This window comes from Prenolepis imparis, unplaced genomic scaffold, assembly GCF_030444845.1.
Source record: "Prenolepis imparis isolate NDT839.2.m4 unplaced genomic scaffold, iyPreImpa1.0 SCAF_68, whole genome shotgun sequence".
Taxonomy (NCBI): domain Eukaryota; kingdom Metazoa; phylum Arthropoda; class Insecta; order Hymenoptera; family Formicidae; genus Prenolepis; species Prenolepis imparis.
Genome location: NW_028141226.1, coordinates 114,887 through 141,971, shown reverse-complemented (window position 1 = coordinate 141,971; position 27,085 = coordinate 114,887). Strand labels below are relative to the sequence as shown.

The 27,085-nt window shown below is 35.5% G+C and overlaps 1 protein-coding gene across 1 annotated transcript; it reads left to right on the top strand.

The window, feature by feature from the left end:
• The first annotated feature begins 1,563 nt into the window (after positions 1-1,563).
• LOC145947339 (uncharacterized) lies at positions 1,564-26,781 on the top strand. The gene is made up of 2 exons (XM_083057143.1): positions 1,564-3,073; positions 26,297-26,781. The coding sequence occupies exons 1-2, from the start codon at positions 2,155-2,157 to the stop codon at positions 26,779-26,781; spliced, it is 1,404 nt and encodes a 467-aa protein (XP_082913269.1). The 5' UTR covers positions 1,564-2,154.
• Positions 26,782-27,085: the final 304 nt, after the last annotated feature.

Sequence of the window (27,085 nt, the reverse complement as noted above, 5' to 3'; positions counted from 1 at the left end):
CTGCGCTGCGAGGAATTTATCAATTTGCTCGAAGGATACAGCCGTAACAAGCGTCCGCGACTCGCGATTGGAAATAGACAGTCTTTGGTGGCTAGAATCGCGCGACTCGAGGGTGCAAAAATTCGATTGCAGAAACAATTTATATCCAGTGGTGGTGAATACAGTGGCGACAATAACGCGGAAAGACTAGTTTGGCGAGAGATTGATACGGCGTTCGAGAGCCGCATCTTAACCGGTGCGGTAATAAACAATAATTACATCGAACCTCGTCAATTTCTCGAAGATGCCAAAGACATTGTGATCGAACACGTGCAGAAAGTGATGCAAAAACACATTAATGTAAAAGTGAACACCGTGTTTAATGGTGAGTTTGTGTCCGGTGATAAACGCGCCAACAAAAGTGTCAATACAAAAAACTATGAACTCTTTCGCACGTCCGATTTACACGAGTGGTACGAGCGCCGCGTTATCGAGCCCACGCTAGCATCGCTAGAAGAGTTTCAAGAACGCGATAGTGGTTGGGCGTTGTCACAAATAATTAACTTGACTATAAATATAAACAAGTATAATTCAATGCGCGCAGGGTGTTATCTAAACTTGCCGCGACAAATTGTGACAAAGAGAGCGGTGGTGAACGTGCGATCAACGGACAATGCATGTTTCGCGTGGTCAGTGGTGGCCGCTCTGCATCCAGTTGCAAAATATAATGAGAGAACATCGTCATATCCTCATTACACGACAGTGCTGAATCTCCAAGACATTGAATTTCCAATGACCATAAATCAAATTAAAAAGTTTGAACTAGCAAATAATATCTCCATCAATGTATATAGTATTGAGAATAATAACATCGTCCCGATACGTCTTTCGGAGCAAAAGAAAGACAAGCATGTCAACTTGCTGTATGTGCAAGACAGTAACAGCGTTGGACATTTCGCGTGGATCAAGAATCTATCCCGCCTTGTGAATACACAATTGAGCAAAAATGGTCACAAGAAATATATCTGCGATCGGTGTGTATATTTATTGCGAATTATATATTAAAATATAATTGTAAATAAAATTGTAATTTTTTTTTTTTTCATTCATAGATGCTTGCACTATTTCGGATCGGAGAACAAGTTGCAGTCACATACAGTAGACTGCGGAAAGATAAACGACTGCGCTATCCGGTTACCAAGCGATAAAGACAAGTGGTTATCGTTTGACAACTACAACAGAAAGGAGCGACTTCCATTTGTAGTGTACGCCGACTTGGAATGCGTTTTGGCAAAGACCGAAGAAGCGACAAATTATCAACATCAACATCACAAGGTATTCAGCATCGCTTATTATATGCATTGTTCGTACGACAACTCGTTATCCGCGTATAATTCTCGCCGTAGCGTTGATTGCGTTTCATGGTTCGCTGAAGAACTTAAAAATTTAGCGTTACGTATAAAGACTGTTTTAACGACAAATGTTCCCATGGTAAATTTAACATTAGACGAGTGGAAAAAATTTCACAGCGCAATGCATTGTCATATATGCGAAAAACCATTCGTACAAGACGATACACGCGTACGCGATCATTGCCATCTGACTGGACGATACAGAGGTCCCGCGCACTCAAATTGCAATCTAAATTATAAAGAAACTTTTTGTATTCCAATAGTTTTCCATAATCTATCCGGTTACGACGCGCATTTCATTATCGAGGATATAGCTACAGCGTTCGAAGGGGAAATCGAATTACTTCCGATAACGAAGGAAAAATATATTTCATTTACAAAGACTGTTAAATTGACACAAGACAATTCGAAAAATCATATAAAATTACGTTTTATCGATTCATATAAATTTCTCGCTGCAAGTCTTGATAAATTAGCATCTTTTTTGAATAAAGAGAAACTAAAAATTTTACAATCGGAATTTCAAAATTTACCGACAGAAAATTTCAATCTATTAACACGGAAGGGTGTCTTTCCATACGAATATATAGATTGTATCGACAAATTGCAAGATACATGTTTACCGCCGCGCGAATCATTTTACAGTTCTTTGACCGGTAGCACAATATCCGAGAGCGATTACGCGCACGCCGAGAACGTCTGGAACCGATTCTCCCTTAGAACGCTAGGCGAATATAGTGATCTATATTTAAAAATTGATGTCATGTTATTAGCAGATATTTTTGAAAACTTTCGCGACACTTGCATCGCGAGTTATGGACTCGACCCTGCGTATTATTATACTCTTCCCGGGTATACATGGGATGCCATGTTAAAACACACAAATATAACATTCGAATTGCTTACCGATATCGATATGGTTATGTTTATCGAACGGGGAATACGCGGTGGTTTAAGTCAATGTTCTAATAGATACACCCATGCTAATAACAAGTACATGCAATCGTATGATCCGTCGAAACCATCATCATATTTAATGTATTTAGATGTAAATAATTTGTATGGATGGGCAATGTGCCAACCGTTGCCTTACGCCGATTTTCGATGGGTCGATGACATATCTAATTTTGATATATCATCTATCACGCTCGATTCGCCTATAGGCTATATCCTCGAAGTAGATTTAGAATATCCACAATGTCTTCACGACGCGCACACTGACCTACCGTTTTGCCCGACACGCGATAAACCACCCGGTAAGCGGGAAGATAAGCTGCTCGCGACATTATACGATAAAAAGCGTTACGTGATACACTACCGTAACCTGCAGCAATGTACGCATCACGGCATTCAAGTTACAAAAATACATCGCATATTACAATTCACTCAATCCACATGGCTTCGCGGTTACATTGAACTTAATACGCAATTTAGAACGCAAGCAAAAAATGATTTCGAAAAAAATTTATACAAATTGATGAATAATGCGGTATTTGGCAAAACGATGGAAAATGTGCGTAATCGTGTCGATGTAAAATTATTGACAAAGTGGGACGGACGATACGGAGCAGAGGCGATGATTGCTAAACCAAATTTCCATAGCAGGAGCGTCTTTTCGGAAAATTTAATTGCTGTAGAATTACGTAAACTAGAAGTAAAATTTAACAAACCAATCTATGTTGGTATGTGTATACTCGATATATCGAAAGTGTGTCTGTATGAATTTCACTACGAGTACATGTCACCGCTCTATCGTGACAGATGTCGGGTAATGTACACCGATACAGATAGTTTAATATATCATATTAAATGCGAAGACGTGTATGAAAATATGAAACGCGATATCGCTAGATTCGATACGAGCGATTATCCAATTGACAACGCGTACGGTATACCGCTTGTGAATAAAAAGGTGCCAGGTCTAATGAAAGATGAAAATAACGGTACGATAATGACTGAATTTGTAGGACTTAGAGCAAAAATGTACGCTTTGCGAGTAGATGGTAAGAAAGATACAAAAAAGGTTAAAGGTGTCAAAAGTAACGTTGTCGCGAGAACGATAACATTCAACGATTATACGCGGTGCCTGAATGAAGAGATTGAAATGACACGTAGTCAGTCATGTATTAGATCGAAATTGCATGAAGTATACACCATTCGCGAGACGAAAATTGCTCTAAGTCCGTACGACGATAAGCGGTATATCATACCTGATTCGACCGACACATTACCATGGGGACATTACCAGATACCCTTATAAAATATAATGTAATATAATGTATGTGTGATATAATGTTATGTAACATATGTGTATGTATTTCATATAGTAACGGAAAGGATGTATTAATAAAGATCTTATATATTTTTATATGTTGTACATATTATATATATTTTTTAATTTTTTTTGAGTAATTAATAAATAAGTTTGTATGAATTAAATTGTATTATCCTTATGTATCCAAGAGTTGTGCGAATTGTCAAATCCCAGCCATTTCACGTAAACCTCGTCACCCCTCCTGCGCAGTACTTTCTCCACGAGATATACGTCCGGATAATTCGCGCTATGCAACTCGTGCTCGTAAAACGCTCCAGCGACAGATGTTTTGCGATAGTCCTCGAGTAGATAGGTTACGGGATTAGTACGCTGCACTTTAACAATCTTAAAAACCTCCGTCGTCCAATTTGGCGTGTAACCCTTCTCGAAAAGTTTCTTGTACTTGCTAACGCGTACCGGGTCACCTACTTTGAATTTCGCCGGAGCGGCAATCTTTATGTTACTATATACTGTTTTTAAAAGTTTATCAGCGATCGCGGGGGTGACGTCGACGGGTCGCATGCTGATTGTTCGGTGCTTGCGCGCGTTATAATCCGATACGAGCCGCGGCAACGCGTCGATCCACTTGTAAGTTCCATTCAGCGTAAACATCTTCCACATGTCGTTCTTCAGCGTGCGATTGAATCGCTCGACGACCGATGCCTTCAATACCGAATATGTAGAATAGTGATTGATGTTATGTTTCCGTATAAGCCGTTGCACGTCGGCGTTATAAAATTCTTTCCCCATATCGGTTTGCATATTTCTCGGGGATCTCTTGCTATCTCGAATTATCTCGGCGATAGCGTCAGCCGTCTCGCTTCCACCTTTACTCTTGAGTGGTATGGCCCACGCGTACTTGCTCAACACATCGATGATGGTGAGTATGTAGTGATAACCTTTGTTGAAACGAGAATACGGACGCATCTCGACGATGTCGGCTTGCCATAGATCATCGTATCCCCGCACTATGACGTGTCTTCGGGGAAAATTTTTTCTCGCCGGCGCGTGCACTTCGTTCACCAACTGCCGTCTCTCCAAACTATGTTGTTTCATCGCTTCGTCGGTTTTTCTCGATCGCCGTTTGTCGCTGCTTGTTTTAACGCTCATTTCCGTTCTTGACCCGTTCGTAGCCGTCTCTAACCCGTTCGTAGCCGTTCTTGATCCGTTCTTGATCCGTTCTTGAGCCGTTCTTGAGCCGTTCTTGAGCCGTTCTTGCGTTGTTTACTTCCGTTCTTGACCCATTCGAAAATCGTTCTTGATTCGTTCGCAGCCTTGTTCACAGTCGTTTCTAACCCGTTCGTAGCCTCTCCTGACCCGTTCGCAGCCGTTACTGACCCGTTCGCAGCCCTGCTTGAGTTGTTTGTAGCCTTGTATGTAGTCTTTAATGACTTGTTCGTAGCCTCGTTCGCAACCCTGCTTGAGTTGTTCGTACCCTCGTTCGCAGCTGTTGCTAGGCCGTTCACTACCACTACCACTCATTGTAGTTAGATAGCAGTTCGATAATCCTTCGTAGCCGTTCGATAATTGTTCGTAGCCGTTCGATAATTGTTCGTAGCCGTTCGATAACCGTTCGATAGCCGCTCCTAACCCGTTCACTGCTTTTCATTCAAGTTGATAGCCGTTTCTGAGTTAGCGTTAGCCGCGCGTTGAAGTTCGTTTATCACAATCTGTATTGCCCGCACATCCTTCTCGAACGAAGTCAGCTTCTCATCTGATTCTTTCTGTTGATTCATCAATCTTTTAACGCAGGATTCCACATACAGTTTGTTGACGGCATCAGTGTCAGCTTCAGGTTGCGCTACACGACGAATCTTGCGCGATCTTGCATCATAGTCTGTAGCGACACGACACAGAGCGTTTCCGCGCACGTAACTTTTCATCAATCTATCCCAATGATCGCTTGTGCCGGTTGCATCATTTCTTGGTTCGAATAATCCAAATTTGTTGATAGGCATTTTTTTTTTTTCTCCCGATACAAGTGACGCTGATCGACTGATTAGATTTGTCGAGACACCATTCAATTTATAATAATGCCTGCTTCGCGAAGTTCCTCGATGATCGACAGGATCTCATTGTCGTGAGCGTTGTGGCCAGCTCGGCGCGAAGCGTCCAGCAATCGTACCCGATCCACTAGCTCGTTGGGGTCATCCCAGTGTATGTAATCGATTTTATTGTCGGTTAGTGCCATCGCGTGAGGCATGAATACTCCCTTTCCAGATTTTTTCTTTTCAATCGATATCAATGGTGCGATTATATGTTTGTACTTGTATCCCCTGTTGCTTCGTAATTGGCCTTGTGTGTCATAATTGCGTTTATGTGCGTTCGTCGCCAATAATATGCTCTTGTACTTATACATATCATCCTCCGTGTAAATGTCATCATCGGGAATTCTCTTGAAGATCAATTCGTATAATCCTGGTGTACCAATGTACTTCACTTCGTCTATAATTATAGAGTCATGTTTGTCAATGTCGAATCGTTTGTTACCGAGACGCATTTCATTCTTGTCGAAATAGACACCGTACACGTGATCGATTTTCCTTTCTTTGTCGCCACCGAGGAGAGTGCTCATGTACTCTTGTCCCAGTGGTCCCAAGTGCTGTCGCAACATTTCTTGACCTTCCAGCGTTTGTAATGTGTTTCGAACAAACGATGTTTCGAGCGTGCTGCCCGAGGTTTCGAAAACATTTTCGTTTGCTAGTGTTTCGGGTATCATAGGTTGTACGATTCTCGTTGTCGCGAACGGTGTAGAGCTTATCATCAGTTCATCCAATAAAGCATTCGATGTACGCGGTGTCGATGAGCGATTCGGGTTTGACCGTTTCCTCTTTTTCGGTGTCGCATCATCCTTCTCCTCTTCCTCCTCCTCCTCCTCCTCCTCCTCCTTGTACCGCTTGATGGGTAAGATTTTAATCTTTGCGGTACTTTCCGGCTCGTTTTTCATCGCGATCGAGTTGTCGACAATCTTTTGTAGCGGCTCAATAATAGGTCTAAAATGGGTCTTGACCGCGATATCGTCATCGATCTTACCGGTCTTCAAAGCGCGATGTTTCTTGCGGATTGCTTCACTCGTTTTCGCAATCTCCTTCGCTATCTTTTCACGTTCGCGAATATTATCGTTCTCAGCCATGTCGGTAGAGTGTCGAACGCTCGTGTTTCACCTCTCTCGACAGAACATCGGCAACGACTAATTGTTTTGCGGTATCGCGAACACGTTAAATCCGTTTCTGTATCGGCCGTTCGTAAGCGAGCTATCCTTATCTATCACTAGAAATCCATACTTTTGCTGCCAACAAGTACGACATAATTCACTGAAATCCTCATATGACATGTCGGTATTCACGTGATCGTTGTACACATGTTTCAAGTTGGTACCGTCCTGTTTAAACATGATTAGCAGGTTTGCGTTGTCGCGTATAAGATGTTTCGGTATTCTTGCGTATGTCTGACAGAGATAGAAGCAGTCGACGTTCGAGTGGCGTCCCATTGAAAAGTACTCTCTTATCGTATTTTGTTTGTCACACGCCACGTCATCGAAAACGAAAATCGAGTTTGGACATGCTTCGCTCGGTGGAATGACGTCACTGTTATTGGAGAATGTAAAATAGCCGATTTCATCGATCGACGTCAACAAATTCTCCAGATACCGATATTTTAGCTGTTGCAGCGACTTTGAGTACACGTACACGTTTTCAAAGCGGACGCCGTGCGGGCTTTCTATCAAACTAATCAACACGTTAGTTTTACCGCAATTCGAGGGGCCGCAAACGATCGCGCGTATAGTAGTCGGCAGTATCGTACCGTGTCTACGCATCTCCGCGTTGTCCCCCATCGATCGTAATCTGGCGTCGTAATTCGTCACGCGTATCGCGAAAGGTTGTCGCACGAAATTCATGTTCACACTCCTGACTGGATCGAACGTCTGCCTATTTATAGCTGCGCGGAACTGCGAATTGCTCAGTAACGAAAAAATGTTTGTCTTGCTATCAAGCCCTTACGATATTTGTAATTTGAGCGCCGAACAGCTACAATTTGTGTCGAAAACAGTTTTATTGCGAATGTGCGGCAATTACGTTCACTGCGTGTGGGACAAGCTTCCGGAACATATAAAGGCGGATTTGGAGGTTCAAACTTATCGCCGCTGTTTCGAACATTACAATCGACCGTGGCAGCGAACGCACATTGACGGTCCAGCACCGATGATAAAAGATTGCAGCGAATGTCAACGAAAATAGGTAGAGGCCTATTAAATCAGGCGATAAACGCACTTCCGATCGAATTCCATATCCCCGGCTATCAGTTTTGCGGTCCGGGCACGCGACTACAAAAGCGATTAGCCAGAGGCGATCGAGGTATCAACCCATTGGACGCGGCGTGCCGTGAACACGATATAGCGTACTCTCGAAGCAACGATCTCATCGAGAGACACGCGGCAGATAGGATACTCGCCAAAGAAGCGCAAACTCGCATCGTTGCGAGAGATTCGACTCTCGGTGAGAGAGCCGCCGCCACAGCTGTCTGGGCAGCGATGAAAGCCAAGACGAAGTTCGGTATGGGCCTGAAGACGACAAAGATGAAGACGAAGAAAAAGATGGCGAAGAAACGAATACTTCCGGTAGCGAAACGTGGGGGTGTATTACCGATTCTACCAATGTTGGGTGCGCTCGGATCTCTGGTCGGTGGAGCGGCTGGTGTAGCGAAGATGGTGAACGACGGAAAAGCTGCACAACGTCAGTTGCAAGAGATGCTACGTCACAATCGCGCCATGGAAGGTCACGGATTGTATCTCGCTCCATACAAACACGGACGAGGAGTTTCAACGAGAAAAAAGGGGGAAAAAAAAAAAAAAAAAACGTCAAAGAGACGCTAAAAATGCCTCAGGGCGTAACTACCAACATACAATTGCTACAACTGGCAAAACGTATGCACATTCCGTATTTTAGAGGTGTTTTCATGCGTGATTCATTACCAATCGGTGGTATATATCGAAACGAGAGCGGCATCGTAAATTTGGATAACGCTAAAGGATCGGGTACTCATTGGGTAGCGTATACAAAGAGGGGGGATCGCGCTATATATTTTGACAGTTTCGGCAATCTTCGACCGCCGAATGAATTGGTGCGATATTTAAATGTGACAAAGATACAATACAATTACACACCTGTTCAAACTTACAATCAAAGCATCTGTGGACAATTGTGTTTACAGTTTCTCCGAGCGGTCGATGCACATGAATTTAAAGACTGACATTACGCTATTTAACTCAGTATTCGTTTAACAGTTTTGTCAACATGTCTATGACATTCACACTGACTGGGAAGAGTAGTGTTCTCGCGGTAAACTACTTTCCCACCGTAGATTTGAGCGACGATGAATACGAGCTAGGTCTAGCGGATTTTGAGACTTATCATACGATATCGAACGTGAATTCCTCGAATAATAAATTTTACTTTGGCAAAGATGACGCGGAAATTACGATTCCCGAGGGATCGTACGAGCTGCAAGCGATACATGAGTTTTTGAAACATGCAATTTCACGAAAACGTCCGCGACACGCTGTTCGTGACGATGATAAAAAACACGCTGACACCATGCATATTCGGACGAATGAGGACGGTGACTTTGAAGATGGAGAATATCCGATAGTGCTCCGCGCTAATTATAATACGATGAGGAGCGAGATCAAATGCGCCTACAGAATGAATTTTAGCAAGCCTAACAACATTGGATCGCTGCTAGGATTCTCGAACCGTATACTGCAGCCGCGAAAATGGTACAAGTCGGACATGCCGATTAATATTATCAACGTGAATATTATCCGCGTAGAATGTAATGTAACCGCGGGCGCGTACAGCAACGGCAAACTCGTTCATACGATACATGAATTTTCACCGAGGGTACCACCTGGATATAAGATATCGGAAACACCGGCTCACATCATTTACCTGCCGATCATCGTGCGGAGCATTACGGATTTAACGTTACGCGTTGTCGACCAGGACAGACGATTGCTCGATTTTCGAGGAGAAGAGATCACCATTAGATTGCACGTACGACGACGACAGCGATAACGTACGTGTGTGGTGTATGAGATGCTCGTGTTGAACGGATCGAAAGACACGAGAAATAACACAATCTTTACGGAGCCAGCGACAAGAACAACAACGTCGACATTCACTAATATCCAATCATCCGGTTGCACTAAGAAAAAGAAACTGAACGCATCAAACGTTGCGTTTTTACAATCTTTGGGATTCGCGGTGCGAAACATCTGAACAATGACCGACATCCTCAACATTGGAGACGAGCCAATCTTCGACGATCGCATCGTCAAGATCGAGACTCACACGTACAACCCGTTCGCTAACACAACATTCGGACACAGTGATGAGATAAGAATACCCATACAACAACAGGATCTGTATACGTTGCCGTATGAAAGCTTCCTATACATCGAGGGAGAACTAAAGATAAATAAACCAGCCGAAGGATCTGCTGTGATACTGGGAAATAATTGTGTCGCATTCATGTTCGATGAGATTCGATACGAACTCGATGGCGTGGAGATTGATCGCAACAGAAACGTGGGAATAACAAGTTTGCTTAAAAACTATGTAACGATATCATCTGATAGAAGCGTGATTATGAGAAACGCCGGCTGGACTGATCCGACTACTGCAAATGGAAACTTCAATTTTTGCGTACCGCTCTACATGTTATTGGGATTTTGCGAGGATTACAGACGAGTGGTGATGAACGCTCGTCATGAGTTAATCTTAATACGATCGCGCAACGACAACAATTGTCTGGTTGGAGATTCGACGCTGGAGCCTGTGATCAACATATTCAAGATACAATGGCGAATGCCACATGTGTTATTGAGCGAGATTAAGAAGCTGTCGATGCTGCGCGCTCTGGAAAGCGGACATTACCTCAGCATGGGTTTTCGCTCGTGGGATCTGTATGAGTATCCGCTATTGCAGCGTACAACCAAGCATTCATGGGCCATTAAGACAGCGACTCAGCTGGAGAAGCCACGATATGTTATCTTCGCTCTGCAGACAGGTCGGAAAAACATCATGTCTGAAGATATGAGTCGATTCGACGATTGCAAGATGACCAATGTGAAACTCTATCTGAACTCGGAATGTTATCCGTACGACGATATGAATCTGGATTTCGATAAAAACAGATGGTCGATTCTGTACGATACGTATGCGCGTTTCTGCAAGAACTATTATGGATACGAGTATCTCGAGCCGAGTCTCACCGTCTCAATGTTTCTACGTAACGGTCCGTTCGTGATCATCGATTGTTCTCGACAAAACGAATCGGTCAAGAGCGCAACCGTGGATGTGAGATTGGAATTCGAGTGTAAGGAGAATGTGCCGATGAATACCACTGCGTACTGTCTCATCATACACGATCGCGTGATCCAGTACAACCCGTTGACCAATGTTGTGCGCAAAATCACTTAAACGCATCAACAATTTAGAGAGAGGGGGAAGCATAGCAGAATATAAATCAAAGTGTTATGAGATGGTTGTCATTCTTCTTTTTTAACTGATACATCGAAGAGAGAGAGATCTCGTCATGTCCGTACCAACGTTTATGGATCTACAGGGGTTTATCCTCAATAAACAATTCATTGTAAAGGAAGCGGCAATCCTGAGAAGAGGATTTATTTTGTCACATTATTTTTTCGCATGTCCTGTACCATGGAGTGTACTCATAAAATCGGAGAGACACCAAGCCTCATGGTTGACTCGAAATCATCATGGATTGCAATGGGAAGATGGAAACGTTCCATACAGCATGGCTCAGCGTTTGATTACAACAGCTATCGTTGGTGGACCACATGAAGAAGAAGAAGAATCCATTCTCGTATATGTAAAAGGACTTGAGAAGCGAGAATGGTTAGCCGATATATTGGATGATGCGGGAAACGGTTTCATTATTGAGACCTTGGATGCTGATTACGATGATATCGAGTCTCTAAATAATCTAGATGTTAAAAACACTATGCGATGTGGAAAACATGTTAAGAATTGCGCATTACAAAATGTATTCAAAATATTTAACTGGTGGTCGCAACGCCAGAAAGAATTGCAAGATTTGGAAAAATAAAATATTTAAACATTAATGTGTTTTATCTCTTATTCCCCTTCCCCAATCCTTTCCTCACGAATCGTTTCTAAGAATTCTTTTTATCCGAGCGCCGTTTCCCCTTCTCCTAAATTTCATAGCGCTAATAGTATTCTAGAATCTCCCACCATATTTACCCCACTACTTTTTAAAATAAGCGTCACGTATATTCTTAATTTTATACGATCAGTGTAGCGTTAACCATTCATACTGGTGGTTCACTTTTAAAATCTGGAAATATGTACTACGCTAAAAGAAGCAGTGGCTCCGGCAGACGTGTGAATAATTACGTCCCGAGTCGTGATGACACTCCATCGTTTGAGAATAAATGTGACGAGTAAGTTTAACTTTTTCTATTTTTCTATTTTTGTCTTTATATTTTTACAAATTGTATTATTTTTCAAACTAATTTCATTTTTACAGCATTTCGTTGGAGCGTCGTGCGGTTCGTATACTAGGCAGACGATACGCATTGACGGCTACGGAATTTAAATTCCTCGAAATTGGTATCAAAGTGGATCCACCGAGTTACGTGGAAATCGCCATAGGAGATCATCGAGGAAAGGAACTGATACTATCTCTCGAAGCGTGGAAAGGACTCTACGAGCAACGTCACAATATTCAGAATCTGCTTCGAAACGATTTTAAAGATGCCTACAGTTTTATAAGCGTTGGACCGTTAACAGTGCGAGTTCGTACGATTAACGACGCCAAGTTAATAAGTCTTGAATCTTCAAATGTATGCATGATGATGATCGAATCGACGTTACACCGTATGTTCGATCTCGATCCATGCATTGATGTAACTTTTGACCGATTGGTTAAAATTACCAATACAGTCGATATCAAGTTTACGCAATTTTCAAATATCGCGTCCAATGTAACGAATCCTAAAGAAGTATCAAATGTAATACGCGCTAGCGACGCCTTCAACAAGCATCAGCTCATCGATTGCGAGCTGACAGCTTTAGTTTTTAGTCCATAATATGTAAGAAAAAAAAAAAGAAAAAAAAAAAAATATTTAAAAGAATAAAGAGTTTTTAAGTCTAAATTATGATGTAATTTCTTTGCATGCATTTCCATTCTCAATCTTTCTCCCACCCGTAAGCAGTCCCAGCTCTCATACGTAGCTCGTTGCATGGTCCTTGCGGGGGATGACGTCATGCGGGGAAGGGGGAACGCCAGGCTAGAGACCGAGAGGCTAGGGACTGAGAGGCTAAGGACCGAGAGGCTAGGGACCATGAGAGAGATGATGCGATGCGTAGCGAGGAGAGAGAGAGATGACGTGAGGCGCAGCGAGGAGAGAGAGATGACGCGAGGCGCAGCGAGGAGAGATAGAGAGAGAGAGAGATAGCGTGAGACGCAGCGAGGAGAGAGATAGCGTGAGGCGCACGCGAGAGAGAATTTTTTTTTTTTAATAATATTTTAATATATAATTATTTTATAATAATATTAATATAATAATTCTTTTATAATAATATTCTTAATATAGATGGAAAGAGGAATTATTCTAAAATAAACTATATATTTTTTTAATATTTAAAATAATTTTTATTCTTAAAATGAGTATGCGTAATATTTATAATTTTGTGTGTGTGTGTGTGTGTGTGTGTGTGTGTGTGTATGAATGTGAATTTAAAATTTAAAATATAAGAATATAATAATATAATATGAATATAAAGATAAGAATATAAACACTAAGAATATAAAGATAAGAATATAAACACTAAGAATATAAAGATAAGAATATAAATATAAGAATATAAAGATAAGAATATAAATATTATAATATATAAAAATTTTTAATGCGTCGGCGGCAAGCGGAGGAGCAGCGGCTGGGCAGTGGTGGCGGCAACGGTGGTGAGGTGGTCGGGCGGCTGTGCCGACGATGGTGGGGGTGGCAAGACGACGGCCGTGGGACTACTGCGAGGGGTCCCTTCTGTGACAGAAAAAAAAAAAATTTTTATTAATTATTTTAACAATTTTTAAATTAAAAAGAAATACTTACAACACATCTCCTGCTTGAGGTTTTTGCACATCAAGTTCGCGATTTCTTAAATAATACACCATCGAAGTCACTGGAATGTTCTTCAATCTTTCCTGAGACGCCATCTTCACTTTCAGAATTCTCACTTTAAGTGTCCCAGCACAATCTCCCAAAGTTTATTGTGTGCAAATAGGGCACATATTGCATGGAATTATTATATACAATGGATTTCTACAATTGCAGCACGATCGACTCTCCACTGCGTCGTGTAATTGAATCACATGCTTCCGAACAGCATACATGTGCCCGAAGTCTTGAATAGAGATCATACATGTAGTACATAGAGCTTGATCAGTACCCGTCGAATAATAAAAGTATATTGTACAAACTTTTGTACGTCCGTTTAGCGCAAGGATTTGTGAATTGTCCACTACCTTGTCGTCAATATCCGTAAGGTCCTCACTGCAATTACTAATATAATTACTGTCATCCGACAGCGCGTGATCTTCGTCAGACGACTCGTCTAATATCGCTTCGAAATTATTATCATTTTCCATTTTTTTTTTTTTTTTTTCTCACTATTATGCTACTAACACTTCGCACAGGACACTTAGCTCTTTACTATATGAATACTGAATACTTTGTGATGAACATCGTGGATACAGACCCGCTCTCCATAAGTTTCAACCCCCATCCCTCTCAAAATTATCGCAAAGGAATATCATAGTAATAAAATCGAGCGCTATCTGTTTACGACCGATTTTCTGCGAGGGTACAAAGCAGCCGAACGTTGGCGCCGATACGTTGCATTCCTCCTTAAAAATATTAAGAAAAAATGTTTCGCTCTCGTTTATGGAGGATTTTCCGCGAGGGTACAAAGCTGCCGAACGTCAACGCTTTTGCACCTAATCACGTTTCAACATGTTCGTCGCAGCGTTGGCCCTAAAATCTTCATTTCTTTCCTAATGATAAAATGTCCATAAAATGAAAAACATAGTTTTATGGATTCTAGAACGCTCCGTTGACAAGTTCGAGCAGCCGGACATCGGCGCTTCCGTAATAAAATTATTCTAATGAGGATACAAAATTGTCGATCGTCGGCGCTTGTTCTATACCTTTTTGGGAAAATGTCTAGGATCCCTCATAAAAAAAAAAAAAAGTCGTAAAGATATCCATCTACAAATATTGCACTCAGAAAACTCTCCTCCCTCCTTTGTCGAAACATCCCCTCCACCCGCGTGACGTCAGCCCCCGCGCCTACGAGTTCCCCCGCCCCGCGTGACGTCATACCCCTCGCCACGGAGAACCCCCCGCGCCCCGCATTCCCCTCGGAGCCCCATGGGTTAGAATTGGCATAGTATACCTACTACAATCGAATATATAACAGTATTCATTTTTATCCTTCTAGTATCACTTGATAAGGGCCCATATCCATAGGCCGAAACGTCGTGTATTTAAAAAAAAAAATAAAATTTGCCAGTTAGGTCGAAGAAGAATAAATATTGTTGGTTTTGTTCATTACTGGCGATCTTTACGTTCAAATTTTTGCTTTAATTTATGTACTGAGGAAGACTAAGTAAAATCGAAACGTCTAATATCATATATTTGGAATACTATATGTATACAAATATTGCTCGTAGTTGGCCTTTTACAATTTATGATTTGTTTTGCATTAAACGAGATTTATCTTAATTTATTTTATTTTAATTTAATAAACATTTATTAAGAGATTATACACTTATAATTTCTCTAAATAAAATAAACTTTATTATACTTTTTCTTTATTTTCTATAAAAGAAACTTATAAAATTAACTTTTTTATAAAATTTAAACTTATTAACTTTTTATAAAACTGTAAATTCTTAACTCAAGCTTGTTGAATAATACTTTTTCGATTTATTGACTCCGCACGGACTCATATGAGACCCACTATGGATGAATTTTTTAAATCATATTTTTTTCGAAAGCAATATATTGAAGAGAAATAGAGTAAGGCAAATTCACGCGACTTTGATGATTATAAGCATTTAATTTCAAATCTTTATGTTTCGCTTTAAAATATTATAATTTATTTTATAAAATATTGCTTTCAGCATATTCCCTAACACCCAGGAATACAATTAACTACGTGTATTCAAATATATTGTATTGCGTCACTCACGCGTACGATTCGCATATACAGAGATGTTCAGCAATAGGTGGGACAAAATTTAAGGGGTGATTCTACATGATAAATTATTATTGATTTTTATTTTATCATGTAGAATCACCTTACATTTTGTTCTATCTGTTCCTGAATGCATAAGCATACCAGCGTACTACCTTTTTGGTCTAATATACGTAATATAAATCTGAGCCGTATGGGATCCGTGGTTTAAAAATTTTAATGTTCAATATTTTAAAACTAGCCAAAAATTAATCTTTTATATATTTAAACAGTACTTTATCTGCACATTATGATGGTACCATCAGCATATTAGCGTACAAACTTTTTGGTCTAATATTCGTAATTTAAATCCGCGCCGTATGGAGTCCGCGGTCCAAAAATTTTAATTTTCAATATTTTAAAACAAGCCATAAATTAATTTTTTATATATTTCAACAGTACATTGTCTGCACATTATGATGGTACCATCAGCATACCAGCGTACAACCTTTTTGGTCTAATATTCGTAAAATAAATCCGCGCTGTAAGGGATCTGCGCGACTTAAAAATTTTAATTTACAATATTTTAAAATGAGCCAAAAGTTAGTCGTATATATATTTTAATAGTGTATTGTTTGCAGATTATATTGGTACCATAAGCATATCCGTGTACTACGTTCTTGGTCTAATATATGTAAAATGAATCCGCGCCGTATGTGGTCCGCGGTATAAAAATTTTAATTATCAATATTTCAAAACGAGCCAAAAATTAATCTTTTATATATTTCAAAAGTACATTGTCTGCACATTATAATGGTATCATCAGCATACCAGCCTACAAACTTTTTGGTATAAAATTTGATCAAATCAAAGCCAATTTGAATCCAAGTCAAATCCAATTTTAATTCAAGTCAAAGCCAATTTCAATCCAAGTTAAGGTCAATTTCAAATTAAGTCAAAATTAATTTTAATTTAAGTTAGAGCCAATTTTAATTAAATAATTAAATAAACAAAAATAAAATTCAATTCAATATTATGTTTAGCTTATTTTCCACTTTTAGCTTATTATCCCGTTGGATCTCTGAAAAAGAAAATATTTAATTATGGAAATAATTTAATTTTTTTCTACTTTTACGATATTATAAAATTTGTATATATACATAAAAAATTTTAAAAATAATTTAATAAGAAATCTAATTATTTAAAAAAATTATTAAATTTAACTAATTAGATTTAAATAAATCTAATTATTTAAAAAAATCGTGTAAAAAGAATTACTTAAAAAAAAAGCATATAAAAATCATGTAAAAAGAGAATTGGATGTATTAAAATAATTTTAAAAAATATATACAAATCTTTTTTTGTCTCTACTTTTTTCTTTTTTTTACTCTTCTTTTTTTCACTTTTTTTTTCTTTTTGTTCTTTCTCTCTTTCTCTCTCTCTCTCTCTCTCTCTCTCTCTCTCTCTCTCTCTCTCTCTCTCTCTCTCTCTCTCTCTCTCTCTCTCTCTCTCTCTCTCTCTCTCTCTCTCTCTCTCTCTCTCTCTCTCTCTCTCTTTCTTTCTTTTTCTTTCGCTTTCTTAATCAAATGTTTGTGAATAAACTGTAAAAAGTAAACATTTATATGTTTAAATATATGTATAGATATTACATCAATTTCATTGGAAATTTATAATCTCCGTTATGAGTCTATTGGACGTAATGTATTAAAAAATGTTTCAATCTTGTTTTGTCAAAATTAAAACAAGATATGGTTTTAATGAGTTTTATAGCATAATTAAAGTAATTATATGTTATAAAACTTATAAAAACTATCTCTTGTTTCAATTTTGATTAAAAAATTCGAAAAAATTTGTAATTTGCAACATATTTAAAAAAAAATCAATTATGTGTTTTCTTCACACCAATTGATTGATCTCATTATTCTGTACATAAAAGTATTAAGGTACGATTACCAAAAACTAAATATTTTATATTTTATGTCAAAATACTGTAAACTTCAAGTTATATAACTCAAAAAGTACTTAAAAATATTTTATTATAGTATTTTAGAAAGCTGTCGAGATAAGCTACAAGAATATGCAATAAAAAGTGGGAGTTTCCATTTAAAAAATTCAAAGTAATTTTTACGTGACCTTGATGGTGCTATTCAAGGTCATACTAATATTATTATGTAATGCGCCATTTAAAGCTCTACTACAAGTTATGTTTGAAAGATTTTGTTCTAACATGCATAGTTTATGAAATATTCGACCGTTTTCGGACTTTTAGAATACCCTGTATACAGGGTGTTTCATTTTAATCGCCCCAGGAAAATATCTTGAAAAATATGAAAGATACGGAAAAACGATTTAAACAAAATGAATATTTTACGAGATATTTCATAATTTACGTAAGATTATGTCAAATTAAAGTATAAAATATCTCGTAAACTATACATTTTTTAGTCATTCTACCCTTATAACTTTTTTATACAGAATGTTACGTAGAATCAATTTATATAAAAAAAATATAGTAATTTTATTTAAAAAAACATAATTAACATTGAAGTCTTTTAAAAAAATATCAGTAGCGACATCTTCTGTCCCCCTTCAAGTCAAACAACTTTTATTTGAAAGATTTTGTTGTACAATTAAAAATAAAAAAATTATTTGAGGTGTAAGAGATAAATGAAACATCCTGTATACATATACAAGATGGATCATTTTAATTTATCCATTTAAATATTTCAAAAAGTATGAAAGATACGAAAAAATGTTTCATACAAAAGTTTTTTAACTTCGAGGAGAACATAAGATAATGTTATTGGTTTGACTTTGGACAGTCATTTGAAGATTACAAAGTCTCTTTCAATGTCTTAATGGAAATGTATATTTTTTAATGCATATTCTTGTAGCTTATCTCAAGAGCTTTCCAAAACACTATAATAAAATATTTTTCTCTTAAGTACTTCTTGTATTATAAGATTTGAAGTTAATAATTTTTTGATATAAAATATAAAATATTTTGTAAAATATCTAGTTTTCGATAATCTTACTTTAATACTTTTATGCACGGAATAATGAAACTAAATATACTTTATATACTTTATTATATGTTTTGGAAAGCTCTTGAAATAGGCTACAAGAATTATGCATTGAAAAAAATTTATTATCAAACAATTATCTAAGGTCAAACCAATGATATACCATCTTATGTCCCCCCTTAAAGTTAAAAAATCTATGTACATGAAACATTTTTCTCTACGACCGTTTCCTGTAAAGTTATGAGGGGTAATAAATTAAAATTGTAGAGGAGAAGAGGTGATAATGTAACCTCCCAGTTTGTTTTGGTGTAATAAAAAAATTAAAAAAAGACTTTTGGGAATCAATTAATACACGTCATAGGGTTTTTTATTTCATTGGTCAACGATATTATATTTTGGATTAAATGAAATACTAAAAGATTTTTAAAAAAACATATATTTTTCAGAAACACTCCAAGGCTGCGTTCGGAAACAACATTTTAAGCACTCCGAGTGTCGTTTTATCTTTGTTCACCTTTCGCAAATAACAAAGATAGAACGACACTCGGAATGCTCAGCGTATTGTTTCCGAATGCAGCCCAATATAACAAAATGAGAAAAGTGCGGGTAATATGGCACCCTGGTGACCATAAATGTACGAATCAAAAATGATACTTGAACTCAGTACAAAATCAACATTTAGTGACTAAAGAATTATTCTCTTAGAAAATAAATTAAATTTTTAAATTGTTAAATTAATAAAATAATAAAATAAACATATCTATAAGCAAACATATCGTGATTTTACTTTCAATATGTTCAAGACAGGATGTTGTTCTGTAATTTTAACACCTCATAGTTATCTAGAACTCGATTTTTCAATAGTTTATAAAAAAAACTTTCGATACGTTAAAAATTTTATTTATTGCGTGTAATGATAAGTCTCTATTAATGACAAACGAATTGTCAGACATCAACATTTAAGGGTGTTTAATTTCTACTATTTTAAGTTTTACGTAATACGCAAAATAAATTTTGGTTGGCGTTATTAGTTAATTTGATAAGTGAGGAGCCAATATATCAGCAGAGGCCACATTACCATTTTTTTCTTTGCTCCTTGTATATACAGTGTCCCATTTTAATTTCCGCAAGTAAATATCTCGACAAATATAAAAGATATCAAAAATATTTCAATTAAAAATTGTATGATTTCAAGGGGGACGTACGATAATAATAAGGATTTGACCTTTTTTTTATTTTTCGTGTTTACTACTGAGCCGAGCATCTGTATGTATAGTATACTTGCCTCGCACTGCCAAGATGAATCGAGCCGAGTCGAGCTTAGTCGCGTCGACTTCGTAAATTTATACTCGTGTATATGATGAAACGAGATGCGCTTGCTCTCACCGTGGGCAAAAATTGCTGATAATTGCAATCGACCAAGATCGATCGAGATGTTATATACTTTCTTGATACTGGCGCGTGTCAGATTAGAACGGATACGATATACATGATATACTTTTTTTCTTTTTTGCAATTGTGATGAATATAGTTCTTGCCTGTGCATGAAGAAATTTAATATTATAATTAAAGATTTTATAATAGAAATTGTATGCTGCATTCTTAATTAATATTTAATTTTCTACACGTATTTATTAATTATAAGTATTTCATGAAAAAAGTTGTACTATATAAAAGTAAATGAGTTGTAATATATAAAAGTTAATTGTATTTTTTTATTAGTTATATATAGAAATAAAATTAATTTTAATTTAACAATAAAAAAAATTTAATTGTAATTTAATATTTTACACACTTTTGTATAAATTTAATATTCTACTTACTTTTATATAAATTTGCAGAAGTTTTAAAGCGCAACACTTTTTTTAACCTCGCGCAACATAACACAAGCTGTCATATCACATAACAAAACACATCATTTCGTGAAGCTTACCGCACAACTCAATAAATTTGATACATTCGAGATTTCACCATTATTTTTAAAAGAAAGAGAAAAGTTTATATTTTATTTTATTAATTCATTACAATACATTGTTCCGTGTAATACATTTAAATATATAAATAATAAATTGCAGTAACATCAAAATAATATAATTTTTCATTCGAGTTTAAGATTATTTTATAGCGTTTTCCAATAAAGCAGGTTTGATCGACTTGAGATCGATTAATGACGTAATTAACCAATCACAGCCATTTATTCTTCAGAGAAATAGTTATGATTGGTTAATGACGTCATTAATCGCTCTCGGATCGATCAAATCTACTTTATTATTCGAAAACGCTATTAGAAAAGGAAATATAAAAAAAAGTTATTTTTTGAAATAAAAAAAAAAATGAATGTAACATGAAAAATATATATAAATATATATAATAGAGTATTTAAATCTATATTGAAATACAATAAAGATAGATTTTTTTTCATATAGTGCGTAATCTATGAAAATTGGATTATATGTTGAAAGAATGTACGAAATAAAAATCGATATGTATTGTATAAATTGTTGAAAGTATACGTTACAATACCATAACATGTGTAAGTGTAGAACGTATTAATTGTTTCGAAATATGATTTAATTTTAAACGTTATTTCAAAATGTTATACACAATATTATTGAAACACTATACTAATAAAATATAATTTTTAGATTTGTTTCCTGTTTTTGATTTAATCAATTTTAATCTCGATTCGACCTCTATCTTTAATTTATTTTTTACAATCGACTTTTTATTAAGCGTAAATACTCATAAATATATAACATATTCTTTCTAACTACACTGAATTTTCATATCAATTTCTTTGACTAATTTGATATTAATACTTTTAAAAAATTTCGAGAAATTAATAGCTCGTAGATTCGAATTTAAACCTTTAAAAGAAAAAAGCATTTTGCAAATGATACTTTTCACACGCCAGCAGATAAAATCTTATTTTTAATTTGCATATTCAAGTAAACGCGTTGCATTAATACAATTTTAATTTTATATTTAATTGCGAACATACTTAATGAGTCGAGTTAAAAAAATTGCATCGCTAATAACAGTTTCTCTTAAAAAAGAAGAACATTTCGTTCACAAAAATTCACTCGAAATTATTAAAGAAACTATCATTAAAATTTACAGTAAAAACGAAGCATCAGGTATGCGCATCATGTATAAACAACATCATAAATAACGGAATCGCTCTTTTACGAAAAATTAACGCTAAAGTGAAATATCAGTCTACGAATTTTTTAAATTGGATACATTCTGTCCATATACCAGCGTTATATTGCAATGTTACACATTACAGGCATCATAAACAGGGATACTTTCGCAAAAGATCAAAATGATTCAGATTAAAATGATCCGTGCGTTGTGATGGCCAAATCTGAAATTTCATTGAATAAAGTTACAATGAGAGTCAATCTCATTGAAATTTTATTCAATGAAATTTCAGATTTGACCAATCACAACGCACGGAATACACGGATCATTTTAATCTGGATCATTTTGATCTTTCGCGAAAGCACCCCAGATGAGATAGATAGAGAGAGATTTCGTAACATAAATTTTACAAACAGCATTTTACAAGCAATTATAATTTATATTTTAATAATTATGCTAATGTAATTACGTTATATACACAACTATTCACATTACTGCATCATATATTACATAGTCCGTATAATATAATTTGTAGATAATTATAGGTACAAATTAAAAATTAAAAAGATGTATGTGTAAATCTGAATATTGATAAGCAAATAATAAATGTTTTACTTAAATCTTATATGAACGATGAATTAATGTAAATACATTATCTTTTCTTTTAGTGTTTTACATACATATATATGATTTATCGAATAATTGCACACAACAAACGAAGACTTGGATTATGCAAAAAAGGTCAAAAGTGAAGTAATCAGAATTGAGAATTAATGTTGATTAAATCGATGCCAGAAAGCGAAGTATATATAACAAACTAGCCGATATAAATTATACAATATACAATTATACAATTTATAGGGTTTAGCTGTAGAGATATCGAGAGAACATCAAGTAAACCAAAATATGTTATTACACAAGTTACAGTTAAAAATCTCACCAGTAGATTCGATAGCTTCGCAAAGACCGTTGAGTTAATTAAATAATAAATATCATTTTTAGACAAAGTCCAAATTAAGAATTAATTATTTATAAACTAAAAATAAAAAACAAAAAACTCACTGAAAACATGACGAATACTTTTTAAATTATTTACGAATAATCTTGTTAGTTGACAAATCGGAAGTTCCATCTTCTTTTGGAAAAGATCTTTTTATAATAGGTTTTGTACCTTGCAATAATAGTGTCAATGATAACGTTTGGTCTCCTATTAATTTAATGTCACAAACTTTTTCCACATCAAGATAAAAGATGTCATCTGTAAAATAAATACATAATTCATAAAAATCAATAAAAAATGATACAATATTCTATTACGAAATTAAAAGATCTTTAATATAATTTACTTGAATTTTTCACATATCTTTTTATTTCCACATTTTCTGCTTTCTCGAAACCATCCTTTGCTTCAAAATCAGCAATTTGAATCTCTAATTTGTAATTACCACCTGTAATTGATCCAGTTCCAATAGTTTTAAAACTATTTGAGAAAGTATTAAATCTTGTTTTAATATATCCTCGTACAACTGAAAAATATTTTATTTAAAGTAATTATTAAAAGTATTTATTTTAAGAAAATGTAATAGAAGAAAACATACATAAATATAAGAACATACTATATATGTATATGACAATATTAAATCATATATAATATATTTAGAATTACTTACGAACACATGAATTCAAGTAATCCGGAATATTTCTATCAATTTAGGTTGAACTGCGTGAATTATCTTTTTAAGGTCAAAAGAACCCAAATTATTAATAATAGTATTTGAAGGAATAATAAGTCCGTAAGGAAGAGTTCCTTGATTAAACTCCGGTAATTTCGTTTTTTTAGCTTTCACTATATCAATTTGAATAATCTGTAAAGTACATAAAGTAATATTAGATTAGAAAGTAACATATATATAATTATTATTATTATTGTATATATTAAATTAAATAAGAATAAAAAGTATATTTAAGTATATTCAAAGTAAACAATAATATATAAATATTAATAGTTGCGTTAAAGATAAATAAGATCTTTCTTAAAAAATTTATTAATTACTCGATTTGGTTTTATGTGAAACTGAATCCGCTCGATTTCAGCATTTTATACCACTATTTGAATTCGATGACGACTATTATTATTTAAAATAAATTTTAGCAATCGATAATGTTGTGCTTTGCCAACAATTTTCGGACCATCAAGCTTATCAATGAAACCAATAACCTCTCTAAAAAAGATTTTAAAATCATCTTTTTACTTTTCAGAAAATTAAGAAATTTAAATATATATATACATATATTTACAGGATATCTCACCTTTGTACAACATTTTATTAGCGTATGCTAGAAGTAAAATAGAATAAAAAATTCTAATACAAAAATGTTGAGGCTACAATAGTTTTTGAATTATAAACGATCAAAATTTGTCAATGATATAGCATAGAACTCGCGCGTCCGTAACTAAACATACACGCCTATCGATCTATCATCTGTTATTGATTTTTTCAAGGTAGTGTGATATTGATTTTTCTGCACAGCTTATTTTATTTTAAAAATAATAAAACCAATAATAGATGACAAATCGGTACGCGTATACATGTGTAATTCAGTGCGTGTATATCATTGGCAAATTTTGATCGCTTATAACTCAAAAACTGTTGCAGCCTCAACATTTTTGTATTAGAATTTTTTATTCTATTTTTTACCTCTAGAACACACTAATAAAATATTGTACGGAGGTTGTGAGATACCTCCTATATGCACGCACACACACACACACTTATATACATTATATAAATAATGGATTAGAATTTATTAACTACTGAGATACAATATTTATTTTTTAAAAAGTAAAATGTGCAGATAAATAAATATAAATGCGTGTGTATTTTTTATTATATGAATTAAAATAAATAAAAAAGTTTACACAGTGGAATCCTCAAGTTTAATTGATTCTAACATCTCATCTATCGCAAAAGTAATCATCTCTATTTCATTATTTTTATTTGAAATAATAACATCTTGTTTATTATTCAACGTTCTATAAATTAACATGCAAGATATAAATATCAAACATTAAAATAGGTTGCATAAAATGATGTACAATATATAATTATAAAAATAAAATAAATAAAATATTATAAAAAAAAATTAATATTAATAAATTAATAAATAAATTGATAAATAATCAATAATATTAAATAAATATTAATATTAATATTAATAAATAATTAATATTAATAAATTATTTAATTTTTATTTTAAAAATTAATAAATAAACAACAATAAATATGGACAGATAAACAACAATTACTAAAAGTATCTTCTTTTAATGATCATTATTTTTCCTAAACCTTTTAAATTAATTTTAAATTAAATTTTTTACAAAATTATGTATCAAATATTTAATTATACCTATGTTGATTTAAACATATACATATATATAAATATATATATACGGGGTGTCTCAGACCACCCGTATCACCCTATTATATCGAAAACTGAGCGCGGCAGACAAAAATGTTTCAGACAAAAGTTGTAGGGCTTCAAGTAATGCATTACATAGTATTATTAGTATGACCTTGAAGTGTTGTCAAGGTCATATAAAAATGACCTTGAAATTTTTAAATGGAAGTACTTATATTTCATTCCATATTCTTGTAGCTTATCTCGAGAGCTTTTCAAAACACTATATGTGAGTCTCTTTTTATTAAGTAGTTTTCGAGTTATGGAGCTTGAAAGTTGCAGTACCGCCGGCGTTAGCATTACTCAAAGTCTACCGCGCGGAGGTTGCCCGGTCGGATTTACATTTCTTTTGTATGGGCGCGCGCGTATGTCTGTGTGTCTGTGTGTGTGTGTGTGTGTGTAAATGTATGGCTAGATGCTACATGTGATTAGGCCTGATGTTCGAAATGTTTACCGTTTACTTCAATACAAGCACGTATTCTTTTCTTGAAATTATTTGTTGCATAAAGAATTTCATCGGCAAAAAGCACCGCTAGGCAGCGCATGGCATAGCAATTAATCCGTACATAAAATTCACTTAAGCGGAATTATTAACAGGCTCTCCAGCGAAGAAAAATGATCTTCTCTTGCAGAAAAGCACGTAACGAAATTCTCATTAATTAGCTATGTCGTATTCAAACGCAGAAGCTTCGGATATGATGCTTATTTTAGGTGAATGTGGTGGTCAATTTAGAGCAGCTGCAAGATTGTGGCGAGAACGATACCCAGATCGCGTTCCTCACTCATACAATGTTTTTTCTCGCTTAAGTAAACGAATTATTAATAAAGGAATTATTCAACCTGATCACAATAAAGGTAGACAAATTCGACGCCCAGTTATAGAGGAGAGGACGCCAGAAATTCTTGCATCTGCTCAATTGTATCCCCACGATTCATTAAGGCGTAGAGAAAGAGATTCTGGTATTAGTCGTGCCACGATCCACCGGATTTTTCATGAAAACAAGCTGCATCCGTACAGGATGAGTCTTCACCAACCATTGACGATTGTCGATTTTAGAAACAGACTTGAATTTTGCAATTGGATACGTCAACAACCACAAAAACTTTCATCAGAAAATTTTATTTTTAAAAGATTTGGTATACTGCGAACCGCCAACGACAAGAGATAATATGATTCATAGAATACGCGACGCTATTCGTTCTTTAGATGCCGATGAAATTCTTTATGCAACAAATAATTTCAAGAAAAGAATACGTGCTTGTATTGAAATAAACGGTAAACATTTCGAACATCAGGCCTAATCACATGTAGCATCTAGCCATACATTTACACACACACACACACACACACAGACACACAGACATACGCGCGCGCCCATACAAAAGAAATGTAAATCCGACCGGGCAACCTCCGCGCGGTAGACTTTGAGTAATGCTAACGCCGGCGGTACTGTAACTTTCAAGCTCCATAAC